The sequence below is a fragment of the Olea europaea genome, chromosome 10 (genome assembly GCF_002742605.1).
Source record: "Olea europaea var. sylvestris chromosome 10, O_europaea_v1, whole genome shotgun sequence".
NCBI lineage: Eukaryota > Viridiplantae > Streptophyta > Magnoliopsida > Lamiales > Oleaceae > Olea > Olea europaea.
Window position 1 is genome coordinate 41,797,595 of NC_036246.1, and position 23,927 is coordinate 41,821,521.

A 23,927-nucleotide genomic window follows, 5' to 3' on the forward strand; every position below is an offset into this window, starting at 1 on the left:
CTAAAAGAATATAAAAAGAGCCAAGAAAATTTAATGAAAATAAATATTAATGGATGAATATATATATATATAGTGAACAAATTTAAGTTTAATTTTATCTGCGTTGGAGTTTTAATTTAATAGTGATTCTTAAGGTTTTAGGTTAACGTTTCTAATTAGGTGAAAATTTAATGAAATTTTAAAGAGTAAATTGCGGCCATCATCCCAACCTTTACCTCATTTTATACTTTTATCTTCAACCCTTCTCTCTTTACATTCATATCCTCAACTTTTCATAAATTAGTGGCCATCGTTCCTAATAAAATTTTCTGTTTTCATTAATGCGACTTGAAATGTCAAATTTGCCCTTGAGTTTATATAAACGAAAAAATAACTACAAATTCGAACAAAAACTATTATCAAGGACGATGGCTACTAATTGTGAAATAAAAATGTCAAAAAATAAAGGTTAAGGATAAAAGTGCAAAAGAGAGTAAACGTTAATGACGATTTTCACAATTTACTGTTTTTAACAAACTTTGCTGAAATTAAGCCATCTAACTTGTAAAAAGCTAAAAATTCATGACTCTGCGTCTATCAGATTGAATAAGACGAAAACACTTCTGTCTCTCTCTTCTTCCATACACCCGTTTCAAAAGTTAATTTCTGATTATTTTTTGTTCGTTATGATTCCCAGTTAGTGCTTCTTACTTTCTGCGAAAGGAACACAGGGTTTAGTTAAAAAATTGACCTTTTATGTATAAGGAATTATGCATTGTTCCATTATATTCCTATGTTTTGTCCAATGTTGTCTTTTTAATAATATTTTTCTTCTCCTGTCTCAGAGGAGGAGCGACCATGACTAGTGTCGATTCAAGCGGCGTCCCAAGTACTCCAACCAGGCTCGAGGTTTGCGCGATACAGCATGTTTGCTCGTGCTTAAAAGCTACAACATGCTCTTGTAATTTAAACATTTAATCTTTCCTTTGTGAATCAAATATCAGGGAAAGGGAAAGGCGACCTTGGTTTGCTGGTTTCTTGGACTTGGATCGCTTATGGCATGGAATAGTATAATGACAATAGCAGATTACTACTATGCATTATTTCCCGTAAGCAATCTTATTTCTTTAGTTAATCAGCCCTGAATTTTTTCAGGTTCTTGCTTTCAGCATGGTTGAGAGTCAGAATGGTTTGGTGCAACATAAGAGAACGTTTTTGGTGACACATACGGTAATGGACTGGAATCGTGTGTTTTTCTTGCAGCTTTACCATCCTTCGAGGGTACTTACCCTCATTTATCAGCCATTCGCAGTTGGAACAATGCTAATACTTGCTTACAATGAGGCAAAGATTAATACAAGGATACGCAACATCTTCGGATACATTCTATTTTCCCTTGGTACTTTAGGACTTCTAGTTGTAAGTTCTGCTATCAGCCACTTTGTACGATTCATTTAATGATTTTTTTGGGTCTAAACCCCATCGATGTAATCAAATTTGTACGGTTTCAGTTGGATCTAGCCACAGGAGGTAAAGGAGGAATCGGAAATTATATAGGCATTTGCGTTTTTGTCGCTGCTTTTGGAGTTGCAGATGCTCATGTTCAAGGTGGACTCGTTGGTGATTTGTCATTCATGTGTCCCGAGTTCATCCAAGTAAGATTTGTAGCTAAAGCATGTTGTTTCTCTCTGCTTAAAAATTATTATTCTAGAAAGTAATCGAGTTGGGCCACCATTGTGCTCTTCTGTTCTTGCAGTCGATGTTTGCTGGTTTGGCTGCATCGGGGGCTCTTACTTCTGGCTTGAGGCTAGTGACAAAAGCTATTTTTGACAAATCCGATCACGGACTTCGTAAAGGAGTCGGTCAGTATCCGTAAATATCATAAATGTCAACGTTGATATCCCTAAATAATCAGATTCATTGAATGCTTCGGGTTAAACATTCAAATGATGAAAATTATGGATTTGAATTGTGGGTTAGCTAGTCTTTTAGCATATATTCGGTACATCTAAATAGTACACTAAGATTATAAGTTCTTTATCTCGTTCATTTCTGTCCAATATTGTCCAATCCTAATTATGGAAATGAGATCATTGTTATTTGGATTCAGACGCAATAGTGTTCTTTATTATGGTTTTGCAGTGCTATTTGTCGCCATCTCGACAGCTCTTGAATTTCTATGCATTTTCCTATACGCGTATGTATTCGGCAAACTCCCAATCGTGAAGTACTATCGGGCAAAGGCTGCATCAGAAGGATCGACAACAGTATCATCCGACCTTGCTGCTGCGGGCATCCTGACTACAGAAAGCAAAAGCGTACATTAATTTATCTTTATCGATAGTTATTTAATTCTCAAAAAAAATTATTTCGACTTTTAAGAATTGCATTTTGCTAATCACTACAGGCTGTTGATGCTAAAGATGAAAGACTGAGCAACAAACAACTGATATCACAGAATGCTGATTATGCATTAGATCTCTACTTGATATATGTTCTCACATTGTCAATTTTTCCAGGATTCTTATACGAAAACACTGGATCCCACCATCTAGGCTCTTGGTAAGTGCTCTTATACAAATATGGAAAGATATTTAGCCATTTTTCAGCACCTAAAAGATTAATTTCTTGGGTTTAATCAATTATTCTTCGAGGAAAATTTGCTTATATCAGTTCTCTTTCCTATTCAAATACTTTTTCTTCCATGTTATTTAACCCTCTCCACCAAACATGCCGTTGTAGCTTACTGTACCATGTTTACTAGTTTTTAGTGGCAGTAGTCTCATCCAAGAAATTCAAAGCAGCTGGTAAAAAACCAGATATTATAAGTATTTTGGCTATTAAGAATCATAAACTCTATGTCTATTCAGGTATTCAATTGTCCTAATAGCAGTATACAATGTGTGGGATCTTATATCGAGATACATTCCCCTTATTGAACGCGTCAAGATAGTATCACGAAAGGGCCTTGTGATTGCTTGTCTATCGCGTTTCTTGCTTGTCCCGGCCTTCTATTTCACTGCTAAATATGCTGATCAAGGATGGATGATATTTCTCGTATCCTTCTTGGGACTAACAAACGGCTACCTCACTGTATGCGTACTCACGGCTGCTCCCAAAGGTTACAAAGTAAGTCGAAACCTCAACCCTCATAAAATAGCGTATATTCATTATAATTTCTTTGTATGGCCTAATATGCGAATGGAAACTGTATTTGTAGGCACCGGAGCAGAATGCATTGGGTAATTTGATGGTCGTTTTTCTCCTTGGAGGCATTTTTTCGGGCGTTGCTCTTGATTGGTTGTGGCTTATTGGTAATGGAAAGTTTTGAGGTGCTGAGAAAACTACTCTCAGTAAGCTCAAGGAATTTACAACTATTAGTATAGGAGTAGGAAAAGACCTGGCACGGTAGATCCACGCATCCCGGCTTCGAATCCTAGCTTCTTGGCAATTTTTTTTCAATTATTTGCTAGCAGTAGAAATTTCCATGCATCAACTATATTATAAATTTGTAAATATATTCAGTATTTGTAAACTTCCATGCATCAACTTTACATTTATAATTTCCCCAAGGAAAAAAAAATGGAAAAAAATTAAGTTATTTCGAATGAATATCGAGCAGTCGAATACTTGTTGAATGGTATGCCTTTAAACATGGTAGAATCCATGAAAAGGCACAAACGTTTGATTAGAGTAATCTTTAGGTAATTGGTTTCGGATAAACAGGCAGTTAATTTCCAATATTCACGGGTTAATTCACCTTACATAGGAATGAAAATGACTGTTATTTTGACAGTTAAAAAGTCAGTGGTTGAGACATGTTGAAACAAGTCCACTCACCACTTTCTTTTCCTCTAACCCCTTTCGTTATATTTTTCGAGAATTACTTATATATAACATATTCGTTATAAATGTATCGATGAGAACATCTAGCAGAGAAGACAATTTCATCGCGGAAATCTGAACTTTACTTATCGTTAGAGAATTGCCATTTCGGGGAATGCAGTGTTGCCTTGTTGCCATGAACTTCTTAAAACTACCTTGCTTTTCTTGCACTTAAACTTTTCCTTACAAAATGCATCAAGGCATTCCTGCTTTTGTAGAAGACGTTTTCTTCTTATTTGAGGTAGAAATGTATTTATGTTTCTAGTTTATCGACATTAATTTTTCGTTGCGCTTTATGTCGACTATGCTTATTTTCTCAGACGTTTTCTAGGTTATTTTGTTGGAAAAAATGATGTTGCAAAATTCTAGATTATTTTGTTGTAAACAAATACTTCCCAAGCCATTTGGAGTTCTATGCAGGAACTTGTGCAAGAAATCGTTCAATGTGACATGGGAAAAACCAGACATCGGTTGGATAAAATTAAACTATGACGGATCCTGCAAATGCAAGACGGGAAAATCAAGCATCGGAGGGATTTTCAGGAACCATAATGCTGAATTCTTACTCGGATATGCTGAATCAATCGGAAATTCCAACAGCACGATTGCAGAATTGGCTGCTCTTCGAAGAGGCCTTGAGTTAGTACTCAAGAATGGTTGGAACGACGTATGGCTTGAAGGAGATTCCAAGAGTCTAGTCGACATAATTGCACGAAAAAAACCAGTAAAATGCGTAGAAGTACAGAGGCATGTTAAGCATATAAATTTGATGATGCCAGAAATTCGGAACTGTATTTTAACACACATTTATAGGGAAGGCAATAGGGCTGCCGATAAATTTGCACAAATGGGACACAATTTGAAGAACCCACAAATTTGGCGGGACATTCCTCGAAATGAAGTTCTTCGACGTATCTTGCTTCAAGATGCTGGAGGCAAAACGCTTCTGCGAAGAAAATAAACTAAATTATACGTAATTTTCATTTTCTTGTTGCAAGATTTTCTTCTAAATGAACATAATTGTAATATCTCAGACATAGGAACTAGGAAGAATTCGAAATATTTGGCAAAACAGCACAAATAGAGGCAACAACATTGTAAAACTCAATGTAAATACTTGATTTTTGGTATTCATTGTTGATTTTCTCGAGCGAACAGTTCGTACTATGATTTCAATTTCAGACGTCATGGAATTATATACCTTAGCCTATTCATCTGCCAATCACGAAACAGATCAAGAAATTGCTTACTACTTTAATACCAAATCAACCTCATCACCATACACAATCTGATAGATGAAGAGAAAACCTTCGATTGACAGAATTTATTGAAAACGAGTAGGTACACGTGGAGTTGGTCGAGTTTACAATATTTATAGTAAACACATCTGATATTTGTATGCACAAAATGGTGTTATATATATGTTTTAAGTGGCAAATTGAAATTGAAGCATCCAATACAGTAAAAGACTCCTTATTTATCGCTATAACTTCCTCGTTTTCTCTCAATAGAAACACACAATTCTGAAACCCTACAAACCCCAGTCCTTTCTCGTTCTCACCAAAAAAATTTTTAAAAAAAAATTCGTAAAAGAATCTGGAATTTGAATTAATTGCTAACTTTTTCAATGCCGGAAAAAGATTTGCCACCGGACCATTTGCGATGCAAGAGGACCGACGGCCGTCAATGGCGGTGCAGCAGGCGAGCGTTGGACGGGTTAACGCTATGTGAAATTCACCATCTTCAAGGCCGTCACCGCCAGAAGAAACAGAAGGTGCCAGACTCGCTTAAAATCGAGCGGAGTTATTCAAAGCAGAGGAAGAATTGTGAAAAAGGGGGTGTTTCGAAATTGACTAAAATGCAACAGTCAGTGGAGAAGAGAAAGCGGTGTCAATCGGAGGCGCTGGATGAGGCTTTGAAGCGGATGAAATTGAGAAAAGGCGACCTGCAGTTGGAACTGATCAGAGTGTTCTTGAAGAGGCAAGTTGAGAAGAAGAAGGAGAGAGCATTAAAGGAATCTGCAACTGGTGAAACGATGAGAGTGTTGCCTAATGGAGTCATGGCTATTTCGCATTTGCCTTTGGGCTCGCAGGAATTTAGCAATCAAAATGGTGTTTTGGATGTGAAATTAGGGGTGGATTTGAACTTGAGCTTGTTTTCGCAAAGGAATTTCAGATCAAAAAATATTGAACCACTTCCAATTGGTACAATGCAGGTTGTTATCTCACTTTCCATCAAATGAATTTGAATTGCTTATTTAATTTTTAACTGAGAGGAGTCAATATAATGTAGGTTCTCCTTTGTATAAAAAAATATGAATTTTGTTTTGGAATTTTTGTTTCTTGAACTGTTATCTATTTAAGGAACTGATATTAATGTTTCGATTTCCCCACTAGGTTGTCCCATTCGCAGGGAGTGTGAAGAAAAGAAAAATAAAGAGATGCCATTGGTGTAGAGCAAGTAATAAACTGAGTATGATCAAGTGTTTGAGTTGCAGGAAACGGTTCTTTTGTGCAGATTGTCTTAAAGAGAGGTTTGATATTCTTATTTACTCAGATTTTCAAATATTTGCAGCTGCGCAGCTGGAAAAATAGAATGCAAATGGTTCCCCTTTTGATTCTCAAATGAAAGTTTCTTTCTTTGTTGCTACCATGCTGATCTCTTTATATGGTTTTCAACCCTTACTAAAGCAATTTTATTAAAATGCCAGCTAATGTTCACAGATGAAGTCGGGCAATTCTTTTTTGGTGGAGTCATTTTTCCTACGCATGATTTGTTAAGATTTTGATTGAAACATTTGCCGACTCAAGAAGCGATTATAGTTGCAAGCTATTTGTTAGTAAGGAGTGGACAAAATTATGCCACAAAACTAAAATAGAAATTAATGTAATAAATACCTTTACCTATTGAATTGATAAAGATTTTGTTGCATGTTTGGGAATTCTTTATAATCAGTTTTAACTATAATTATGAAAAAATAAGTGTTGGATAAGTGAGCAGCACTTGTAGATTCCACAAAATGTTTGAATAAAAAGTTGTTTGACCAATTATACACATTAGCCAAACATGGGCTTAGGGCAACTCCAACCCAATGCTTCTCCAACTCAACTTCAAATCTTGACACCAAATTGGCGTAATAAATAGTGTTGCACGAAATTTGGAGAAACACTGTTCATTTGGTGTAATTTATAGAGTTTTTCTTGTTTTCCATTTTTTGCTTCATTTTATACTACAATAAATTTTAATTCCTATTATATCCTTTTATTACTTAATGATTTAATTTTATTGATAATTAAATGTAATTTTAGTAGTAATAGAATTCATAATTAAATAATTTTATTAAATAAATTAATTGTTGAGAACTAAAACAGGAAACAAAGTAAACACTGTTCATTTGGAGTGATGTTGGAAATGACTAAATGAGATGGTGTGAGAGTTGCACCGTTTGAGTGAAATGGGTTGGAGATGGTCTTAGAGATTTTCACTATATGACTCATAATATTTCATTTCAATAGGAACGTATAAAGGAAAAATGTGAGTTTCAGTGGCGTGAATTGACCCCGCTGGATTCAATCTAGCTCCACACATCTATGCACTAGATAAAGATACTGTTATGAACATTGTGTAAATTGTCTCATAATTAGTAGCAGCCATTCTTATTTGTAGCATATGGCTAGCAAAGTTCTATTTGTTAACCCCGTAAACAATTAATTTATTGGTTCCATTTTGTCGTGAGCTATGAAGCTTCTTACATTCCTGGAAATTAAGAAGGGAGGCAATAAAGTCCTTTGTAATACTATTTTCATGTTTAAATCTTTATATTATATTAATAGTACGGTTAACCAAAGTTGAAAATGGTACAAAAGAAGGAAGAACTAATTGGAGAACTTTTGAATTTAATCTTTGCAGCAAGAAGAAAAGGAAAGAAAGAAGAAAAAAAAAGGAAGGAAAGAAAGAAAGAAAGAAGAGAGTTAGAATTAAAGGAAAGATCTATCATGAATTAACTACGGAGTTTGGAACATTTTCTAAAATATGTAGTAGTTGACCATTTGAGTTTTCCACACTTTTCTTGTGCTTATTAATTTGGACACTGAGTAGGAAGGTATTATACAGGTCGCTGATGGTTATAGAACTTTAATGTCATTTAGGTATTTTGAGAGGCAAGAAGTGAAGGAGAAATGTCCTGCCTGTCATGGAACTTGCACTTGTATGATCTGCCAAAAACAGCAATCCAAGGCTGTTAATCACAAGGTTTGACATGAAAAATGCTATGTCTTAGTTTTTTTTCATTTTGTTTTATAAGCATTGAACGTTGATGCATCTGTTTCTTTATAATTCTTCTTCCAGGAATGTCCTAGAAGTAAAAGGAGGGTCGATAGAAATCACTTACTTCATTACCTGATTAATATACTTCTTCCAGTACTAAAAAAAATTAACCATGACCAGAGTGCTGAGATAGAGATAGAAGCTCATGCAGGTATACCAACATCATGCTCAGTCACTGTGTGGCAAATATGTTTCCTTATTTGATGTCAAATCAGTGAGTCTTAAAAATGTTACCTAACAGGAAATGAAGTCCAGATTCCACAGGCCAACTTAGGCTTCCAAAATTTACATTGCTGGTAATTTCCATCTCGCCGCAATTTTAGATTATGTGATGAGACCCTAAGTTGACTTTCTTTTAATATTATTTTACATGGTTTATTTAAACATCGAGCAGCAACTGCAAAACTTCCATCGCGGATTATCACAGAAGCTGCGCAAAATGTTCCTATAATATTTGCTTAAGTTGTTTGGAGTTATGTCGAGGGAGCTTATGTGGAGGATTTAAGCTTAAAAGTTGCAAGAAAAAGAAAACTTGTCCATCTGATGATGAACTGCTGTTAAAGATAAACAATAAGATTTCAATGCAAAGTTCTGGTGGGATGTCCTCTTTTTCTCCCATGTCATTGCAAAATTGGGAAGCTAATGCAGATGGCAGTGTTTCTTGCCCATCCGTGGATGTTGGAGGTTGTGGAAATAGCCTTCTTGATTTAAGATGTGTATTTCCCTCAACCTGGACCAGAGAACTGGAAGTTAGAGCTGAAAAAATATTATGCAGCTATCACTTTCCGGAGATTGCAGATGCTTCTTGGTTTTGCTCTCTCTGCAATGGAATTGACCATAAAGCTGGTGTGGATAAGACTCTGCGAGAAGTGTCTAGCAGAAGAGGTTCTAATGATAACCATTTGTATTGTCCTACTCTACAGGGTCTTCGTCAAGAAACCCTTGAGCATTTTCAGAAGCACTGGGGTATGGGTCATCCTGTTATAGTTCAGAACGTACTTAAGAGCACCTCAGGTTTGTGTTGGGATCCATTTACCATGTTCTGCTCTTATATTGAAAATAGAAGCTCCAAAGCTTACAATGAGGATAGTGTGGAAGCAACAAACTGCTCAGATTGGTGTGAGGTCAGTGTCTTAGTATCTCTTTCCCTACTATAGTGATAAACTAAGCAACTATCGAAGCAATTCGACAATATGTAACATCTTGGGAAGCAGAAGAATATTGCGAATAGAATTCTAAATTTGAACGGATGTCTATTAAACACATGATGCCAAGTACATTTGGAGATAGTTGATATCATATTATAGACAAAATGCCATGCTGCATACCTCGGTTACGGTATAGATGAGAGCAATGCAATTGACATGCAACTTAGTATGAATCAAAAAGTGACATTCTAAAATTCATACATTACTGCAGCTAAAGCATTGTTTATCCCTTCATCTTACTAATTGTTAATGATGACATTAAGAAATGAATATGATGTCTTTTTCTGTTCCAGGGTGTATGCTTTCCAAGTTTATAAATCACCAAATGTGTTTTGGAGTACTATTATTTGTGAAATTTCAGATATTGCAGAGAGCTAAGATGCACCGACACCCTCTCAACGCTGGCGAGTTGGTGTCCGAAGTGTTGGCGATGCTTCAAGTGGCATGTCCAATTTTTTTTTTAGTTTTGTGCAGTTGAACATAATGCTGACACGCCACAGATAAATCATGTAGGACACCGACACGTCCTGAAAATGCATGATGTTGTGTCCAAATTATTTTTTGATTTTGTACGGTTGGGAAAGTTCTTGACACATTGCCGACACATTGGGGATACATTGTGTCGGATACGACATGTATTTTCAGATGTTGTGTCCAAATTATTTTTTGATTTTGTACGGTTGGGAAAGTTCTTGACACATTGCTGACACATTGGGGATACATTGTGTCGGATACGACATGTCCTCGAGGTGTCAAAAATATTCATTAGTGTTAAAATTATTTTTTTGGTTTTTTATAATTGGACATGTTGTTAACATATGCCCACAATGTGGGAGATAAATTACTGATACATAATGAGATACATTATCGTCCTGTCAAAGTTAACATAAATAAATTTATTTTGCAATATAAAAAATAGAACATCATAAAAATAAAATATAAGAATTAATATTATTTGTGTAAGCGTGTTAGAGACGTGCTCAGTCAGTAATTTTTGAAAAATTGTGTGCGGCGTGTCAATGTTGTGTCATGATCCTAGGCAAAGAAATACTCTTAATGATACTTTAATTTCAGTATTCTTTTAGCTTTGGCTGTTTACACCTTCTCATGAGTGATGATATATTAATTTCTTTTAATTTTCACCCTGTTCTCGCTTAAATGCGCCTTGATATGTATTTTTTCATTTGTTCTTGCAGGTAGAAATTGAGAGGAAGCAGATATTCATGGGATCACTGGAGAAGAGAACACATGCAAGTGTGCGGCATAAAATGCTAAAATTCAAAGCTTCGTTTTCTTCCGGTTTATTTCAAAAGCAATTTCCAGCTCACTATAACGAGATCTTACATGCTTTACCACTCCCACATTACATCAATCCAGTGTCTGGCCTTCTGAACTTGGCTGTTAAGTTGCCTAAGGAATTGCAGAAAACTGATTTGGGTCCTTGTATCTATATTTCATATGGAGGTCCAGAGGAACTAATGCAGGCAGATTTTTTGACAAAACTATGTTATGAATCACATGATACAGTATGATTTTGTTCCTTTCTTTTTAACTTTCTGAACTTTTCATTGTAACCCATCTGGACGATCACAATTATCGTTTACTAACAGAGAAATAGATGATTCAGAATTTACACGGGGGGCATTTTTATAAAGGATTAGTCTTAAAAGTTGGGAGATATTATAACTAATTCTGTTTTCTTTTCAATCCAGGTTAATATCCTTGCTTATGCAACAGATATTCCAATCTCCCAAGAACAGATTACTAAGATTGAAAGTTTAATGAAAAAGTGCAAGTCTCCAGTTCCTCATGAGCAGTCAGCAGGCAATTCAACTGATCAGAAAGGCAAGTCATCTTTGCAGAATGAAGGTACTGGTGAATTAGGCTTGCCGGCCGTTGTTGGAGACAGGATGCAACTAACTAATGGAATCCACTCCAGTGATTCACTCAAGCGCCATACATTAAGCGTTGAAGATGAAAATATGTCTCTTGACAGTGAATCTGATTCTGAGGAATCAATAATTTGCTGTGGAACTATTGAAAAATCTGAAGACACTGATGAGTATTTTCTGGCTGAAGATATAAAAAGCTCTTGTTCTAGTGAAGATAAGCGAGGAAACAATTCTTGTGGTGCCCAATGGGACATTTTCCGTCGACAAGATGTCCCAAAACTTCTAGAGTATCTAAAGCGACACTCTAATGAGCTCAGCCATACTTGCTATTCAAAACATGTATGATTACTTTAGAAAAAGTTTTGTTAGACAACACTGACGTATCAAACTAAATACTGGTTTATGCATATCTGCAATAGGTTGTTCATCCAATCCTTGATCAGAATTTCTATCTTGATGCTTTTCACAAATTGAAGCTTAAAGAGGAGTTTGGTAAGTTGTGTTGATAGGTATCTCTCTTTGAGATTACTCATAGATTTTCAACATTGTCTTAGTTTTCACGGGCGGTTTCAGATATTCAACCTTGGACCTTTGAGCAACAACCTGGAGAAGCTATCATAATTCCTGCAGGATGTCCGTATCAAATTAAAAAACTTAAGGTAAGGTTCTATACTGAACATAGTTATTATTTAACTTCATTTGACCTGCGAAACATTTTTACTGATTCGTCTGTTGTGTGTTATAGTTTTGTATACCTGCTGCATCTGTCTTTTGTTATGTGGAGGTGGATGCAAATTTTAGAATATGGTCAATGAAAGTTATAGGACTTTTTCATAGAACAAATTATTTGTATATGGGAAAGGATGGCTTTTCTGGATGTAGAAAAATAAGAAGACAAGTTAGGGGCCCCTTCTGCCTTGGGTGTATTGCACTAGATTTGTGCAGTACATTTGCCAATTATGAGATTACCTCTTTATTTGGTTCTTGAATTAGTATCTAATATTGCAATTAGTGGATTTGAGCTACTCCTTATTGTTGCCAGCTTTTGGACTTTTTCAGTCATGTGTCGGTGTTGTTTTGGACTTCATCTCACCTGAAAATGCCACTCAATGCGTTAAACTTAGTGATGAAATCTGCCTACTTCCTAGGCGGCACAAAGCAAGAGAAAGATTGTTGGAAGTACGTTTTGTAATGCACCGTGTTCTTAATATCCCTTCTCGATTTTTTTATACGGAAAACCATGAAAAATGACTTTTACAGGTAAAAAGGATGACCCTTCATGGAATCAACGCAGCAATTGAAGATATCTACAATCTTGTGCACTTAGAGCAAGTAATCCTCTTATGCACATTTCTAATTTTGTTCTTGTTTGCATTTGTTTGTGTGGAACTTGATATTTACTTCTACACAGAAACTCTTGCGTGTTTCCTTTACTAGTTTGCTTATGAAATTTGTCGCCCAAAAGTTGTGGGCTGTGGCAAAAGTTTTAGGGAATTCTAGATCTTTAGCCATTCACAGGTTCATGATTATTGTCCGTGTGTGTCGTATGATTGGTGCGCATCCATAATTAGCTTGAGAATCTTTATTGAATGGAGAGGAAATATTAGTTCAAATGAATCCCCCAAATCATTTACTAAATTCACACTCCAGGATTGATGGACTCGATGAAATTGGAAGCACCCACCATCGGAAGAGATTAATCTGCGTAGCTTGTGATTTTCTGTCAGCCTACGTGGATTTCTCCTTCTGTAAGTATCAGATTGAAGAGCTAGAATATATGCATTTTTATCTTCTCACGTGATATTGATTCTTCTTTTATCAAATTCGCGTCTGTCTTGCTCCCTTAGGTCTGGAGGTGTTACTAATATCGTTTATTATTTCATTATTTGTGTTGCAGTGAAAGCGTTTGTGCTGGCTGTCTAGTGGCTTGTTGACTAAGAGGAGGTAATTGAAGTAAAATTATGATCTCTCCCGGTCGAGTTTTTGGAATGTGGAGGCCCAAATTCCTAGCGACAATATGGTTGATAGTTTTGAGTCGAAGTTCTTCTAAACTCTGATGATTATTTCAACAAGAAGTTTACAAATTGTGGAATGGACTATGATCTACAGTTTTCTACCCATTTTCCGCCATTATTGTTGTCCGAGGTAGAGTTTTGATGCAGTTCATTGTGCAGTGGGAGCTGCGAATATACAGGTATATTGTTGGAAAATCTGCCAGCTTGTTTGACATATTTCTGAAGATTTTTGGAGCTCACATGCATTGTAGCCATCATAAAGTTGTACATAAAATTTCTTAGGATTCTTCCTTATATCTGCCAATTTGTTTCTTTGTTCCATTGGCATTTTTTCAAGGCTATTTTTAGACACTTGTTCTGAATATATTTAGATGTATAGTTAGGCAATTGAATAAGCAGGAATTATTATTACAAATGCATCTAGATCTGAATCATAACATGGTATTAGAGCCCGACTTGAATATGTTAGCCTTAACATGTAGTGTGCTACAATGTTTTGACCTTAATTTGACAATGACATTTTCTTCATCTATTTTTAATCAGTCAATTGGAAAAAAATTACCTTGGAACAAGGAAAGATGTCCATTGGAGATTGCAACAATAATTGTATACAATCTAATCATTGAATTATCTTTTTCCAGAGAAGAAACTTTTTTGCCAACAAAAAGGAAATAATTGTATACATTGATCGATGCATTAACCAAAATAGCAAAAATGTGTGAAAATCATGTTAGAGATTGAAAATTTTATGGTAATCCATGTTTTCGTGAAGCTGGAAAATGTGATTGAGATAAAATTAATTTTACGCTACTTTTTGAAAAGTTGAGTCCGAGATTGCAAGGTAGAAAATTAAAAGTAACACGACGATACTCGAATTCACGTAAAAATTAAAAGTAATAGAACAATACTTGAATTGACATAAAAGAGTCGATGCAAGTCATGTTTCGAATACGTCAATAGAGAGGCAAGAATATGTCAGTATGATGGATATGGTCACCTGTTACCCTTGTCTATATTGCAATGGGCATTAGGCAGCCATTTTGGATCCGGGTTCATCCTCTACACCAAAATAAGAGCATTTATGATCGGGTTACAGCGTTGACTTAATAGCTAATCCCCTCCGTATGTGGTGACCACATCCTTAAAGTAGAAAGACCACGTGTCTAGATACTGACGTCGCCCAATGTTTGAATGTTTGAACGACAAAAAAATAGCACAGGAGCCACGTCAGGGAAATACATGAAAATAGCCTATAGGAAAATGCCATTTTTCAAAAATGACATTTGGTCAATTTACATACCTAAAATATCCTTCATTTAGATATTACATAACAAGTCACTATAATATAGAAATTTTCTAATTTAGTCCTTAAAATTAAATATTACTAGGATTTTGACAGTTTTTTATTTATATGATTTTTGTTCGCTCTAAGTAGCCCCCTAATTGGTATCAAAGTCATAAAAATCATGAGGAAACCCATAAAAAACAGATTACCTGAAAAAAATAAAAATCTTTAGATTTAGGTTAACACTTAGATTTTATATAAATTTAATAAATAATAGATTAATTATTATAAAATTAAAGGAATATTTAGATTATACATCTTTAAAATAATAATTAACTATAAAATACAAATATTTATATTTACATCTTGATAAAAGCATAGAGATTTTGGAAATTAAAATAAGAGAAATAGATAATTATTATAAATTAGAAGAAGAAAGAGGAAGTTATATATTTTTAAAACCTATTCATAATAAATTAAAAATAATGACACTAATAATAGTTAAAGATTTACCCAAAGAAATAAAAGAACAAATATTAGAAAAATTAATAATCGAAACAATAACGGAGATATATACATATAAAAAAATTATTAATATATATAAAAATGAAGAAATTATTTATATTACAAAGAGAAGTATGAGTGCAAGTGATAATACAAATTTAAAATTAAATAAATTACTTATAAAAATGGAAAAAAAAATACAAGAAAAAATGCGAGATATAATATTAATACCAGAAGGAATAAGATTATCAAATAAAAGACAATTAATAAAATTAAAATGTGAAAGATTAAGACTTGAAAATAAATATTTCAGTATAGTAAAAGAAGAATTAATAAATCCAGATATAGCCAATGGAAGATTTGGAAAATAATAGAAAAAAAAAAGATAAAAGATGTAAATTAACTTATATATTAGAAAGATGATTTTAATATGTCAATAAGTGAATATATGGAAGAATTAAAGTCATTAATAAAAATGTTAATAAATGATATACAAGATTTAAGAAATGAAGTAAGAGAAACAAGAAACGATATAAACATATTAAAAATTGAAATTAGAGAATTAAAAAAAATAGATAAAAAAATTAATAGAAAAAGAAATGACTCGAATAGGAAAGAAATATATTAAAAAGGAGAGTATAATAATAGAAACAGAAAGTATGAATGGTGAATTTAGAAAAATATAGTACCAAAAATATTAGAAGAAGAAGAATTTAGAGAAAAAATGTTAGGAAAATTTAAAGTAGAAGAGAAAGAAGAAAAGGATGAATGAGGAATTAGACTTACTTATAGAAAATTTTGATCAATTAAATTTAACTGATATAAGTGAATACCAAGTTTTAATGAATACTGAAGGAGAACCTAATTCAATAGGAACTTCTAAACAAGAATTACAAGATTTAGATGGAAGTTATACACTTATATATAATAAACTATATAGACAATTTTATGATAAAGTAAAAGATAGACAACCACTTAAAGGAAATAAATATAGAGACAGATTTGAATTAAATGATAATTATGATAAACCTATTAACCATGGAAGAACAAAATTATATTTAAATTGCAAAATAGATACTAAAAAAGCCTTATTAACTTGGGCAGATTCAATGACATTATTCTTTTTATATAATAAAGATGACACATGGGAAAATAATGAAAGAATAATAAATTTCTTAATAGCATCTTTTGAATGAGATATTAGAAATTGGTGAGAAGGAATAAGTAATGATACAAAAATATTAATAAAAAGAAATGTACAAACAGAAATAATAAAATCAGACAGACAAGGTATATAAAAGTTAGTAGAATATATTTTAGATGAATTTTTAGAAGAAATTTGGATAAGAAATGCTGAAAAAGAAGAAATAAGAAAAAAAGACAATGCTATAATTAAATTAATAAATTTAACAATATGTGATATGTGTAAAATTAAAGAATATATTTGTGAATTTAGAAATTATTATTATGTTCAGTTTTATAGTATTGAGAACCAAGAAGTATACCAAGATATGTATTATAATAAATTACCAAGTTCGTGAAGAATGTATTTTAAAATAGAATTTGAAAAATATGTTAGAAATAATGTTCGAATACCTAGAACCTTAGGTTCAAGAATAAAATTTTTATTTGAAAATTTTGCATATATATGTCAACAAAGACAATTAATGAAAAAAATCAGGAAAACTAACTAGAATATGTTGTGAAGATATGGAAAATCCTATACAGTGAGGATGTAACCCTGAAAGAATGGTTAATAAAAGAAAATATAAAAATAAAAAATTTAAAAATTTTAGAAATTTTAATAAAAAAATATATAAAACCTAGAAGAATATATTATAAAAGAAAAAATATCACATATGGTCAACAGAAAAATAAAAGTCAATGTAAATATTGAAATTGTGGAGAAATAAGTCATATAAGTCCTGATTGTGATAAAAAGAAAGTTAAAATATTACAAAAAGAATATTTGAAAATAAAAGAAGAATTGAGTTAAATATAAGACATTGAAGAATATTATAATTAAGAAGTTTATATAAGTGAAATGAGGATGATGAATCAGAATCTGAATAAAGAAATAGAGGAAATAGAAAGTAATAATATAAATATACAAGAATATGAAAGAATAGAAGGATATGGATTAAAAGTTACATTTGATAACAATAAATTTAGAAGATTACAAAAATTATCTTTAGATTTAAAAATAGGAAAATGAGAAGTTTTAGGTAGAATTTGGAAAAGAGAAAGAATAGCAATAAATGAATATTACAAAATAGAAAAACTCATAGATGTAAGAACAACATATGGACAACATAAATTAAATATTTTAACAAAAAATATGGTTGAATAATTATTAACAAATGTTAGTAAAAAACAAAGTGAAAAAAAAATCAATATATTTATTTAGCAAGAATACAAATAATGTTTAAATCATTATTCAGAGAAATGATAAACTCACCATTAACTATAACCTTACATGATGGAAGAATAATAAACTTAAAATATAGTCATTTAGGAATAATAGAAAGAAATTTGGCATATTAAAAAATAATGTTTACATGTTTCCCAAAATATTGTGTATCATTGAAAGATAAAAACTTTAATGAAATTTTAGGATTGCATTTTAAATTGCATAGAGATGATATCATGCAACTAGGTGATCAAATTATGACTATAGAGTATAGAGCTTTATAAACATTTACCAATTAATTATGGAATCATTTATTCCAATAAACTTTATATTGAAATACATAAAGAATGTAAAGATATTTGCAAAATAATAGAACCAAATAAACAATAAGTTTAATTCCAGAAGAATATGAAATTTGTATAACAAAAAATAAATCTGAAATAACATAATTAAATGAAAGAGAATGTTCTAATAATATAACATTTAAAGATGGAAGATTAATTAAAAGATCAAAAAGTCTTAAAATATCTAATAAAAACAAGTTAGAAGAATTTAATAATATAAAAGAAATAAAACTATATAAGAATGCTGGAAACATGAAAATAGAAGGAAAATATTATAATGGAAGAGAAAATATAAATTGACCAAATATATTGATAGATACAGGAGTTAGTGAATGTCATATAGCTTGAATAAAAAATAAAGGATTAATAACTCATAAAACTGATCCATATAGATATGTAAATTTTGATGGACAGGTACATATTATAGAATTGGAAGTTAAGGTACCAATAAAAATAGGAGGAATAGATCTTTTAGTACCGTGTTAAATAAATAAAAGTATGGATATAAACCCCCATATACTTTTAGGAATGAGTTTTTTAAATGGATTGGAAAATTATAGTATAAAAAGAGAAGGATTATATATAGTCCATAATGGACAAACTATACTATGTAAAAAGAACTAAATGAATAATTAGATAAGTTTTCCATTGTCTGCATATATACAAATTACTATTATAGAAACAAATATAATAACTTGCGTTTTAATAGATACAGGAAATGATATAAAAATATTTAAATATTTTTTTGATAAAATCATGGAATGATAATAGTAATATAAAAATAACTGGAGTTACAGGAGAAAGTACTCAAACAATAAATAGTGTTGATAAAGTTAGTATAATTCTTGAAAGTAAACAAATTACAATAAATAAAATTTATAAATATGATAAATTAGAGTGTGATATATTATTAGGAAATGATTTTATACAACAATTTCAATATTATAAGCAAAATAATTACATGATAATGCTCCACACACCTTGTGGACATTTATTAAAAATTTCAAGAGAATTTAAACCTTATAGAGTTCAATCAGCCCAGCATGGTGATAAATGGAAGAAAAAATAATAATATTTAATGAAATAAAAAATAAAAGAATATTGTATAAAAAGGTTTTGAAAACGGGAATAGAAATAAGTATAAAAAAATTATTGAACAATTATAAAAAGTTTATGTAGAAAATTCATTGTTATTTTGGAAACTAAATCACCCTAAAGCCAAAATAGAATTGACAGAAAATATTATAATAAGAGTCGGGCCAATGATGTATACTATAAAAGATACACAAGAATTCAAAAATCAGATAAAAGAATTGTTAGAACAGAAACTTATTAGACCTAACAATGTACCTCATAGTAGTCCAGCCTTTATGGTTATGAAACATTCTGAACAAGTTAGAGGAAAAACTAGAATGGTTATAAATTATAAAGAATTAAATAAATATACTAAATTTGATGGATATTTTTTTACCAAATAAAGAAGTTTTAATAAACCTTACAAAAAGAAAACAATATTATTCTAAACTCGACTGTAAATCAGGATAGTACACCTCAAGGAAAATATGAATGATTAGTAATACCATTTTGATTTAAAAATGCACCACAAATATATCAAAGAAAAATAGATAATTTATTTAAAAAGTTTAATAAATTTCTAATTGTTTATATAGATGATATACTAATATGTTCTAACAGTAAAGTAGAACATATAAATCATTTAATGCAATTCATAAATGAATGTAAAAAAGAATGAATTGTACTCTCTAACAAGAAACCTGTAATAGAAAAACAATAGATAGATTTTCTTGGATTATCAATAGATGAAAGAGAAATAAAATTGCAAACTCATATATCTAAAAAGATAGAAAGTTTTTCAGACGTGATCATATACCAACTGATAAAAAAGGAAATTCCATTTCAGTATCATCAACCAAAAAAACGATGATACATGTAGATAAAAGAAATTCCAAAACAATTAGCATCATAGACCAAGAAAATAAAATCTCTTTAGATCCAAAAAAAAATAAAATATATTGAAATAGTCAGAATTGCTTATGAAATAAAAATGAGTTATTCATATTTCATTTCGCCGGGAGATAATGTTTATCCCAAAATAACAGTTATGGAAGAAGGAGACCCTTCATTATAAAAATTATGGCAGATTATGGATTCATGGATTTGATATATCTAGTAAAAGATTTGATAAAAATTTCAAAATTTGATGATATATTCATAAAAGAACTATTCAAATTTATCAAAGGAAAAAGAATATATTTGAAATTTTACTCAATAAGTCCTGAATACGATGGAATTGTTTATTATTCAGTTGAACATATAATATCAATTGGGTATGTAGCATCCAACTTCCAAATAGATGTGGTGGAAAATGATAGAAAAGTTTCAACAGTGACAAAATCACGGATCAGATATAGAAGAGCACTTGGAATTAAAGTCATATACAACGTTGCCAAAAATTTGTTTGACAAAAATTTCTCATGCCTGTGCCAATATGAAAACCGGATGCTAGTATCAAATCAATGACATGAAAAATCAGAAATATTGAAGGATTATATTACAAGATTCAAAATACATCAATTTTCAGGATATCCTACCATTATAAAAGAATATTGTCAGTTAAGGGAGTGCCCCAACTGCATGTGAAAGAAGAACACAATAATAGAGCATATTTGACAAAGTTATATGAAGGACAATAATACAGCTGTATGTAAAGACATAGAAGATAAATGACAATAATAAAAAAAGATGCTCTTTTGATAAAAAAAAGTTGAAGAAGCATGTGAAGATGTAGGCCCAAGAAGAAAAATAATAGAGAGGCAAGTGTGCCTTTACTGATGTACTAAATGATGTAATAGATTATCATATACTTGTATAAATAGAGGCATTGTAATAGATAGAAATCATTTTGAAATCTCGAATTGTAATCAATAGCCACTCCTAAGCTATCTTTAGTTTGAAAAATCGATTTTTCTGGAAATCCTTATATACCAGATAGAAATCTTGAAAAAGTTTTGATAGAAATAAAATTTCAATATTTTGATATCAATATGAGTTTCTAAATCTTTATTCCCAACGATTCTTGAAGGATCTAATAGAAAGTTTTTTTCTTATTTTAGCAAAAAGAGAGTTTTTCTTTAACAGAAGTCTAAAATTTAATTCTTTATGATTAATACAGTGAGATCAAAAAACTGAAATTGTAAAGATTCCGTGAAGGCAGGAGGCCATTGAAGGAAGCAATTTACATATTCAGAGTTCAAAGGTTCCTCGATTCTAAGAATAAAGATCCAGATCAAACCTAAGGTAAAACTATTAAAATTTTGATAAAATTAGAACGAATATTTTTAGATTTTAGAGAATCAAAGGGATTAATTGCAAGATTTGATGATTATTTGTATGAATAAATGTTAGGATATACAATTAAAGGATTGAATAATTTATTAGAAAGAATGTTAGACGTCATAAAAAATATGTATTCTCAATTAGAAAATTTTGATACATCTTCTGAAAAATATAATATATTAAATAATAAATATGAACAATATGTTGCAGATTATTCCAATTTATTAGATTATATAATGAAATTATATTCAAGTATTCAAAATAAAGTGAATATAAGATAAAATGTTTAAAAGATTAGGATATATGTTGCAATATAGAAAAAATCATTTCATTAAGGACAATATAGACTTTTCCATGAAAAAGAATAATGATAGGCCAAATAAAAAAATCTCCCGCCACGCCATAATCTGGACCATCTGTAGGCACCCCCAATAGGGGGGAGATACATACCTGGACAACAAAGGGATTTAACCCCCATAATTTTCAATAATGCTAATTATACCTTTTTCTTCAAGTAGTAATTGGACACGTGACCCTCTTTAGTCAAACCTTTCTATTTGTCACAGCTATGCAAATAGTACAATATATCAATTTATTTTACGTGAAATGAAGGCAATGCAACATGTGGCAATAACACATTCCTCAATTCTTGAAGACATGTACAATAAAATTTAAAAATTAATTATATTTTTAGATGATTTGATTCAAATATCGACTTGTTATTGAAATTAATTGAGTAAATCTTGGAGTGTTTTTAACATACAGCTAGACCTTAAATTTCTGTAAAAAATTGACGCTTTATGTGACGGTTATTCACCGTCACAAAATCCCTATTTGATTGTAGTGACATTAACATAGCAATTGAAGACCAAAATTATAAATTTTCTGATCTCAATTTCTTGCTCTTTGGCAAGGATGAAATTCTTTTTTTTTTTTTTTTGAACAACTTAAATTTGTAGATGAGATGACAGTTGCAACCATTCCTACAACATAATTTATTAAATAAGAACCACTTAAGATGTTATGTCTGTTGACAGAAGAAATTATGATTCTTGTCAATAATGGAAAGATGAAACATAGAAAAATTAAGATAAATGTTTCTTAATTTCTTGGCAGGGGAAGACCTTTAGAAAATTACAAGAATTCCTTAACTAAAGATTTTACATAATAATCTAATAACTTCGAACCCGCATTGAGTCGTACACAATTCGATACTAGTAAAAATAAAAATAAAAATAAAAAAAATAAACCTTAAATCTTCACATTTATAGTGTCCAATCTTACACACCAATGTGCATCAAGTTACACAAATTCATTGACATCCAAAATATCCGAAATTTGGAAATTCAACATATTGCTGCAGTTGCTCTCTCTCTCAATATCTTCAGTAATATATGTTGAATTTGAATGCAGTGTAGTTGAACTTGACGAAGGTGTTGGCATATTCGAAAACCCGGATTGGAAAGTTGAAGTCTCCGATGAAGGAGGATCCACAATGGATTGACCCGACCCATAGTATTCATATACATAGTTTGTTACTGCTGGTACATAGTTTTCTTCTGGAAAGGTAAATGGTAATGGCATTCCATTAAACCCTAGAAAATCTTGATGATTTTGTGATTGGAAATGGCAAGGTTGGATCAACGTTGGGATTTGATTTTGATTTTGAACATGGGAATTGTCGAAAAGTTGAGTTTCTAGAACAACATTGTTTTGTTGTAAAAAATATTGGTTTTGGGACGAGAGAGAAGTGGCTGAACCAAGCAAATTAGAGTTTACCAATGGCTGAAACTTTGAGAAATTCAATTGTGAGGATGAATTTAAGAATTCAGAAATTTCAAGAAGATCAAGTCGAGGATAGTGAGTTACTGGATCAATCCCCATTCGAAGAAGCTTTTTTCTTATATGTGTGTTCCAATAGTTCTTGATCTCATTATCAGTTCTTCCAGGGAGCCGACCAGCAATTGCTGACCACCTGTTATAGAAGAAACACGTAAGATGTTCGTTAACATTATTCAACCTATGATTGTACTAAATAGAACCCAAAAAAAAAGGGGAAGAATAACGTACTTGTTTCCCAATATCCTGTGAAGTTGAATAATCGCCTCTTCCTCGAGAGATGAAAACTTACCTCTTTTGATATCTGGTCTAAGATAGTTTGCCCAACGCAATCGACAACTCTTACCACACCTTTGAAGTCCTGCAGAAACAACATATAATTGAACTGGACTGGACAGTATAATAGATAATAATTTAATCGAATGGTGCGATCGAAACAGACTAATAGTCAAAAAAGCAAACTAACCAGCATTCTTAGGAAGAATTCTCCAGTTTCCACAACCATTCTTGTGAACGTAATCAATGAGTTTCTGATCTTCTTCTGGGGTCCATGGACCTTTCTTGAGCCCAGTTTTTGCACAACATGGTGTTCTTCCCATTTGAATGGTCAGCCAATTTTCAGGTTCTATTTTGTGTAAGTGAGAGGACAGAAAGTGTAAGATCTGTACTTGGTGTATATATAGGGGTGAGATAAGATAAGGGTTAAAGGGAACAAGTTCAAGTCAAAAGAATTCGGTGCCGTCCCTATTACCCTTTGAGGCAACGTGTCCTCGTTTTCTTTCTGCACTAAATGTTAACTCCTCAATCTCTCCCATACAAAAATAAAAGAAATGTTGATTGTCATAATCCGGCGGAGCCAAGAAAATAAGTCCTAGCTCACTCG

The 23,927-nt window shown here is 31.8% G+C and overlaps 3 protein-coding genes across 4 annotated transcripts; 2 read left to right on the forward strand and 1 right to left on the reverse strand.

Annotated features, from left to right (window-relative positions):
* The first annotated feature begins 586 nt into the window (after window positions 1–586).
* LOC111402784 (equilibrative nucleotide transporter 3-like) lies at window positions 587–3,508 on the forward strand. The gene is made up of 10 exons (XM_023031117.1): window positions 587–637; window positions 825–888; window positions 984–1,088; window positions 1,243–1,398; window positions 1,491–1,634; window positions 1,736–1,841; window positions 2,122–2,297; window positions 2,387–2,541; window positions 2,850–3,108; window positions 3,200–3,508. The coding sequence occupies exons 2-10, from the start codon at window positions 838–840 to the stop codon at window positions 3,308–3,310; spliced, it is 1,263 nt and encodes a 420-aa protein (XP_022886885.1). The 5' UTR covers window positions 587–637; window positions 825–837; the 3' UTR covers window positions 3,311–3,508.
* Window positions 3,509–5,148: 1,640 nt separating this feature from the next.
* Window positions 5,149–13,766, forward strand: LOC111402317 (lysine-specific demethylase JMJ25). Of its 2 annotated transcripts, none has more exons than XM_023030539.1 (14): window positions 5,149–6,079; window positions 6,261–6,397; window positions 8,013–8,115; window positions 8,212–8,341; window positions 8,432–8,486; window positions 8,585–9,314; window positions 10,595–10,924; window positions 11,111–11,629; window positions 11,710–11,782; window positions 11,864–11,949; window positions 12,333–12,469; window positions 12,551–12,622; window positions 12,941–13,038; window positions 13,188–13,766. In XM_023030539.1, the coding sequence occupies exons 1-12, from the start codon at window positions 5,492–5,494 to the stop codon at window positions 12,552–12,554; spliced, it is 2,892 nt and encodes a 963-aa protein (XP_022886307.1). In that variant the 5' UTR covers window positions 5,149–5,491; the 3' UTR covers window positions 12,555–12,622; window positions 12,941–13,038; window positions 13,188–13,766. The 2 variants fall into 2 exon arrangements, with proteins under 2 accessions (XP_022886307.1, XP_022886306.1); XM_023030538.1 differs by having other exon boundaries at window positions 5,150–6,079; window positions 12,350–12,469.
* An 8,586-nt stretch (window positions 13,767–22,352) lies between these two features.
* Window positions 22,353–23,709, reverse strand: LOC111402318 (transcription factor MYB102-like). Its single transcript, XM_023030540.1, has 3 exons — window positions 23,511–23,709; window positions 23,276–23,405; window positions 22,353–23,180 (listed from the first exon to the last, which is right to left on the reverse strand). The coding sequence occupies exons 1-3, from the start codon at window positions 23,641–23,643 to the stop codon at window positions 22,508–22,510; spliced, it is 936 nt and encodes a 311-aa protein (XP_022886308.1). The 5' UTR covers window positions 23,644–23,709; the 3' UTR covers window positions 22,353–22,507.
* Window positions 23,710–23,927: the final 218 nt, after the last annotated feature.

Coding starts and splice junctions, on each gene's coding strand:
- LOC111402784 (XM_023031117.1), top strand. CDS start 838: ATGACTAGTGTCGATTCAAGCGGCGTCCCAAGTACTCCAACCAGGCTC. Junction 889..983: donor GTACTCCAACCAGGCTCGAG/GTTTGCGCGATA, acceptor ATCAAATATCAG/GGAAAGGGAAAGGCGACCTT. Junction 1,089..1,242: donor ACTACTATGCATTATTTCCC/GTAAGCAATCTT, acceptor TTTTTCTTGCAG/CTTTACCATCCTTCGAGGGT.
- LOC111402318 (XM_023030540.1), bottom strand. CDS start 23,643: ATGGGAAGAACACCATGTTGTGCAAAAACTGGGCTCAAGAAAGGTCCA. Junction 23,406..23,510: donor AATTCTTCCTAAGAATGCTG/GTTAGTTTGCTT, acceptor TTGTTTCTGCAG/GACTTCAAAGGTGTGGTAAG. Junction 23,181..23,275: donor CACAGGATATTGGGAAACAA/GTACGTTATTCT, acceptor CTTCTATAACAG/GTGGTCAGCAATTGCTGGTC.
- LOC111402317 (XM_023030538.1), top strand. CDS start 5,492: ATGCCGGAAAAAGATTTGCCACCGGACCATTTGCGATGCAAGAGGACC. Junction 6,398..8,012: donor GCAGATTGTCTTAAAGAGAG/GTTTGATATTCT, acceptor AATGTCATTTAG/GTATTTTGAGAGGCAAGAAG. Junction 11,630..11,709: donor ATACTTGCTATTCAAAACAT/GTATGATTACTT, acceptor TATCTGCAATAG/GTTGTTCATCCAATCCTTGA.